This window comes from Galeopterus variegatus, unplaced genomic scaffold (assembly GCF_000696425.1).
Source record: "Galeopterus variegatus unplaced genomic scaffold, G_variegatus-3.0.2 Scaffold583, whole genome shotgun sequence".
Classification (NCBI taxonomy): Eukaryota; Metazoa; Chordata; class Mammalia; order Dermoptera; family Cynocephalidae; genus Galeopterus; species Galeopterus variegatus.
Genome location: NW_007726694.1, coordinates 394,637 through 400,780, shown reverse-complemented (window position 1 = coordinate 400,780; position 6,144 = coordinate 394,637). Strand labels below are relative to the sequence as shown.

General features: G+C 44.3%; 1 protein-coding gene across 3 annotated transcripts in view; it reads left to right on the top strand.

The window, feature by feature from the left end:
- RMDN3 (regulator of microtubule dynamics 3) overlaps positions 1 to 4,514 on the top strand; it is an 18,028-nt gene extending 13,514 nt beyond the window's left edge. For 2 of the 3 annotated variants that reach the window (XM_008570238.1, XM_008570239.1), the window contains 7 exons: positions 495 to 555; positions 2,078 to 2,153; positions 2,308 to 2,385; positions 2,619 to 2,717; positions 2,975 to 3,028; positions 3,162 to 3,242; positions 3,727 to 4,514. In XM_008570238.1, the coding sequence (XP_008568460.1) occupies positions 495 to 555; positions 2,078 to 2,153; positions 2,308 to 2,385; positions 2,619 to 2,717; positions 2,975 to 3,028; positions 3,162 to 3,242; positions 3,727 to 3,780 (503 nt within the window). In that variant the 3' untranslated portion in view covers positions 3,781 to 4,514. The remainder of the gene's footprint in view (positions 1 to 494; positions 556 to 2,077; positions 2,154 to 2,307; positions 2,386 to 2,618; positions 2,718 to 2,974; positions 3,029 to 3,161; positions 3,243 to 3,726) is intronic. The other variant, XM_008570240.1, reaches the window with a different exon arrangement.
- Positions 4,515 to 6,144: the final 1,630 nt, after the last annotated feature.

Below are 6,144 nucleotides of genomic sequence, written 5' to 3'. Positions count from 1 at the left end.
GGGAGCGCCGCCGCGCTTCCCAAGCGGCGCACTGCAGCAGTGCGCCACCAGGCCGGCCCAGTATGTGGCTTTTCATTATACTCAAGTTCACAACTACAGTTGACCCTTGAACAATGCAGGGTTAGGGGCACTGCCCCTGCTACCCCCGTCAGTCAAAAATCCATGTATAATTTTCCCCAAGTTGTGGCCGTGCAGCCCCGGGGGGGGGGGGGGGCAGGGGGAGGATTAAAGTTGGAGGTATGTAGGCTGCTTAAGTAGTTAAGTACTTAACTACCAATAGCCTACTGTTAAGTAGGCTACTAACTGAGGTATGTGAAGAATGCATGACAACCAAAAATTTTTCAATATATTTATTGAAAACCACATATAATTGGACTCACACTGTTCAAGGTTTGCTGTATTTTCAAACAAGTCCAAGTTTGGTAGGGATTGGTGAGAGCTAAAGCTCTCTTCCTGCAGCCCATGTCAACTCTGGATCTATCTTTGTCCTACAGGAAAAGAAGAAGCAGAGGCTGCTCTGGAGAAGGGGGATGAGAGTGCCGAATGTCACCAGTGGTAATAACAAAGTTCTGGGAAGAGCCAGCAAGGCCTCTACCCTGGCCACAGAGCCACTTTGCTATAAGAACCAGGAGAGGGAGCTCTGGCCTGTATTTCCACATGCCTCACCCTACCCTCAGCCAGGGACCAGGGAAGTTTTCTTTGGGAGGTTCCTTGGGGGTAAGGCAAGGTTCTGTTGGGGCTTGGAGAAATAAGTGGCTTTGTAAGACTCACCATAGCTACACAATTTGTGGGTTCAGGCTGGGACAATTTGCAGCTTCCCTGTCCTGCACAAGCTCTTCTTTCCCCTAGCTGCAGTCCCTGGCTGGTGGTTGACTTTGGCTTCTTTGCTTATTTTGCATGAGGAAAAGTGGACATGAGCTCACCCCCAGGAAGTTCAGTGGTCACTTTATTAGCTTTCAGAACATGAGCCCTTTTGTGATCTCAACATGAGGCAAAGGTCTGCCAACTTGCATGGGTCAGGGCCAGCCTATGTCCTGGTTCTAGCATCTGAGTTTTAGTGAAAATGTTCCTTTCCTTTCCCAATGCCACCCTTGCATTCCATATCTCTGCCCTCAGATTGTGAGCTAAGTGAGAGTCTGTTTTCCATCTATTGCTAAATCTTTGTCCCTGCAAGGGCTCTTCTCAGAGGCCACTCTTTCTTGGGCATCATTGCTTCCCTGGGCTCCCAAGGATGAAAACTGGCCTCACACTTCCTCAGCTATTCTTGAGGAACAGCTGTTGGGATTAAACATGGAAATGAGCCTCTGGAAGTGTCTGATAACAGATACCTCCAGATATTTAGCAAATACATGAAAAAGCACCTTGGGCCCAGTTAGACACTCATCTAATGCCAACTGAACTTCTAGGAACAATGCTGGAGGGATGGGGGTAGCAAGACCCTGTTTTTGAAGACAGAAGATGGGAAGCTGGCTTGGTCTCCTAGGGGAAAGGGGAGGATGTAGAGGGGATGGCTAACCGGTCTTCCTTCCTCTGCTTCTATTGGTTCCCAAATTAACATTAGAAATTCCTAAAGTATTCCATTCCAACCTGACGGTCCCAAAGATATGACTTCCCAAGTCCCACTGATATACCTATATACTTCCAAGGCTAACAAGACCCTCTTTTAATGTCCGCTCAGAAGACGAAAAGCAATGTACTCGGGTTCTCTTACACTTTGATACCAATTTTAAAGAACTCCTGCTTTTTGAGTTTTTATATCTGTGGCTGTACTCTTTACCAGAAAGGGGGAATTTGGAGATTTGGACTATTAAGTGTAAGGGAGATTTACTGTGGGGGACCCAGCTTTTGTGTACCTAGAATACTTTGGAGAATTATGTCTATCACTGTGTTTGCTAAAGAATACTAATTGGGACCACAGAAGAGAGGGAATTATATACAGATGAAAATTATATTTTCAGCTCTAGTTGAGCGTGGAGGGGTAGGGGGCAGTGTAGTTAGGCTGCAGGTGGGATGCCTGTTCCTTGCAGTGACAGTGCCTAGTCCTTGTCCCTGAGCTTGCTGCTGCTTCCATCCTTAGGTATGCAGTGCTTAGTGGTCAGCTGGCTGAGCATGAGGGCATCCAGAGGCGCATCCAGAGTGGCTTTAGCTTCAAGGTGAGGACAGGCTCCTCCTCCTTCCTTATGCTGGTCTAGTCCTGATTCCCTGCTCCTTCCTAGCACTCTTAGAAGGGCTTTCCGACAGCCTCAGTGACTAGCCTCTCTTTTTCAACTCTGATGTCTGAGTTTTATATTTGCATCTTCCCCTTAGGAACATGTGGATAAAGCCATTGCTCTCCAGCCAGAAAACCCTATGGCCCACTTTCTTCTTGGCAGGTGGTGCTACCAGGTGAGCCTCATTCCAGGGCTTTACATAATGGTCCTAAGTGTCCTATGATACTGATGTCCTTGCCAGGAAGAGCAGAGTCCTCAGCTTCCTCAGCCTGGTCTGGGTCAGGTGCCATTTCCTCTGAATGTTCATGTTATCGGTGGTTGGACTCAGCCCTGTTTTTCAGTACAGAATAGTGTTCCTGAAGAGACTTCTTAAAACCTTTTATTCACACCTTCATCTTTTGGTGGCAGGTTTCTCACTTGGGCTGGTTAGAAAAAAAAACTGCTACAGCTTTGTTTGAAAGCCCTCTCAGTGCCACTGTGCAGGATGCCCTCCAGAGCTTCCTAAAGGTATCAGGGAAGGGAGAGGTTGGCCAGGGTAACTTTTCCTAAGAACATTATTGGAACTTTTAATGGCAAGGGTTTCGGGTAGAGGGCAATTTTGTTCTATGGGAAATCAGAATCACCTGGAGAGCTCATCAAAAACAGAGATTCCTAGACCCTCTGAATCAGTCTCCAAAGTGGCAACTGGAAACCTCTATTTAATAAACTTCAGTCTGACCTGTATTTAGGAGCCTCTTACTGAAATGCCTTCCTCCCTTCTCTAGGCTGAAGAACTACAGCCAGGATTTTCCAAAGCAGGAAGGGTATATATTTCCAAGGTAAACTCACCTGCCTACATAGATGAAAATATTTATGTTGATGGTATTTCTGGGAACTCCTGGGAGCACACATACTCATCTTCTTCTAGTCTCCTGATATTTTTCCCAGGTTTTCACTGTTGTCTCTTCTCAGTGCTACAGAGAACTAGGGAAAAACTCTGAAGCTAGACAGTGGATGAAGTTGGCCCTGGAGCTGCCAGATGTCACTAATGAGGTAATACTTTTTTTTAAAAAAGATGACCGGTAAGGGGATCTTAACCCTTGACTTGGTGTTGTCAGCACCATGCTCACCCAGTGAGCAAACTGGCCATCCCTATATGGGATCCAAACCCATGGCCTTGGTGTTATCAGCACCACACTCTCCCGAGTGAGCCATAGGCCGGCCCCAGAGGTAATCCTTTTTAAGAGCTTTTTATTACTGGGTTCCATCACTTGAGTCATCATTTGATCTTTTCAGGAAAGAAAATCTTCACTTGGGGTCTTATCTCCCTAGGAAAGAGTCTAACCTTTTGCACAGAAGCCCTTTTGTGTATGGAGGATACAGATTTCATAGGCTCCAGGATATTCTGGCAAAGTAGGAACAAGACTACGATAACAGTTCAGGAAGGAAGCAAAGGGCCCCTCTTCTCAGGTACCAGGAGTTTGGGAAAATATTAGCTCAGACTTTGATCCTAGACTTGATCTCTTTGTCTCCCTAGGATTCGGCTTTCCAGAAGGACCTGGAAGAATTGGAAGTAATTTTAGGAGAATAATCACACTTCAATGGCCTTCGTGACTTGAGGGATACCACCACTTACAGGGAAAAATCAAGGCTTTCTTCCTTAGACCCTGCTGGGATCAGGAACCCAAGACTGATTTAGGGAGTATCTTGACTCCTGGGTATGACTGCCACCCACTACCACCCCCCAACTTCTTGTCTGTTGTCCATCAGTTAATTTATTCTACTCACTTACCTAATCTAAAATTGGGAAAGTACTTGTGGCCAGATTTTTCTGTTCTCCCCCTTAAGTGAATTCTTGAAAAATCAAGAATAGTCTAGCACTCGTCCTAGCGTTAAGTGTGGGTGGAGCCCTGGAGGCTGCTAGAGCTGAGAGGATGAGGCAGTAGCACTGCCTTTCAACTGCCGGAGAGGTAGATGAACTTCAAAGAGCTACAGGAACAAAGCACAGAAGTTGTCACTTTCTAATCTTTTTCACTGATTGATTAATATTCAACACCTAGTATACAGTCCTAAATCACACCCTACCTACTAGAGCAAAAAGAGGGGTCAAAGTAGCCCATGAATAATGCCCTTTTATCACCTATTGTGGATTTTATTTGTATTCCTGGGCTGAGAGTCTTGGCCACTTGATTTCCAGAGTTCTGACAGCTTTCGGAATGACAGCAGTGGCATAGGGTTTATGATACTGTGAAACGATGATTTGAATAGTTGCCTGGAATATATTTTGATACAAACTTGAAATAAACCAAATTTGATTAAAAGTGATTATGTTCTCCTTTCTGTTTATTTCAGTTATCGGCCCTTTATCTTGTTTGACACTTCTTCCGCAATTATTTCCTCCTACAGAGGTGATTGCAATACATAGAAAAACAGGATACTAAATAGTTTAGAATAAGCTCTTTGGTTAATGGTCTTTCCAATGAAAATTTTAATTACATGTAAAACATAGCAGAGAGCTTATTTTTAGCCTAAACAAGGCCTATTGCAACTAAGCAAGTGTTCCTTCCCCCTCGTGTTCATTCTTAGGGCCAACAGCACAAAGCCTAATTCCACCTAGAAGAAAGATTAAGACAAGTTTGTTTCTAGGTCAAAGTCACTTAAAAACCTAATAGGACTATATTGGGCCGGCCCAGTGGCGTACTGCTACAGTGCGCCGCTTGGGAAGCGCAGCGGTGCTCCCGCCGAGGGTTCGGATCCCACATACAGACTGGCCGCTCACTGGCTGAGTGAGGTGCGGGAGCAACGCCGAGGGTTGTGATCCTGTTGCCGGTCCCGGTCCGGTACGGGCGCGACACTGAGGGTTGCGATCCGTTGCCGGTCACGAAAAAAGACAAAAAGGAAAAAAAAAAAAAACCTAATAGGACTATAAGACTGACATGCTTTTATATAAGAACCAAACTTTCACTCCAGAATCTGTCACTGTTGGCTTTATTATACCATCCCAGGTTTATTTTGTGGTGTAGAAGTGAAAGAAGATGTGAGATATACTCAATTATGAGGATAAAACAATTTTTGTCTAAAACCTAGATAAAGTTTTTGGATTACTGCTGAGCACTTTGGGTAAGATTTGGATAGGAAGTCCTAACTAGTGAAAATAGAACTTGACATGGGGGAATGTGATAATGGGGCAAAAACTTAGGAAAAAAGAGTCCTGTAAATTTCATTTGGTACCTAACTTCCAGGATACTGACAAGGCTACTTTTATTTCAGTTCCTGATTGTTAATCTTTAAAGTCAGTGAACAGAATTTCTTTTAAACAAAGCTGCATTAAATTGACTTGAGTTTTCCTATCTCTCTATATACAATGGGACCAACACAGGCAGCAGCAGAGATTTTCACTGCCTTTCCTTCCAAATGCTAGCTGAGAGGAGAAGTCCTTTGGAATTAGAAGAGCTGGTTGAAACCCATCCCAAGTAGAAGTTTGAAGGGGAGGAAGTATCTTATATCCCTGAAGTAGAATAATCTGGGCAAGTACCAGACCTCTACAACACAAGACTTACGGAGTAAAAACAAAGGCCACAGGAAAGCCATGGTATATCTTGTAATTAGGTTGGAGGAAACTAAGCTCAATAATCTGAATGTAAGACTTTCTTCTCTTTCAGTTTTCAGATCTTAAAAGCAATAGAAACTGATCACCTCTGCCCAGTGCCAAAAAGATATTATGAAGACACTATTTTGAAATATTCAGTTTGCACTAGACTAACTTGTATAAACAGCACATTCATTGGAGGCTGGCTGATTAGCTCACTTGGTTAGAATGTGGTGCTGATAATACCAAGGCCCAGGGTTCAATCCCTGTACTGGCCAGCTACCCAATAAAACAATATCAAAAAACCAGCGCATTCACTACAAATAACTATTTTTATTAGCAGCCTCACACTGAATCTGCTCACTT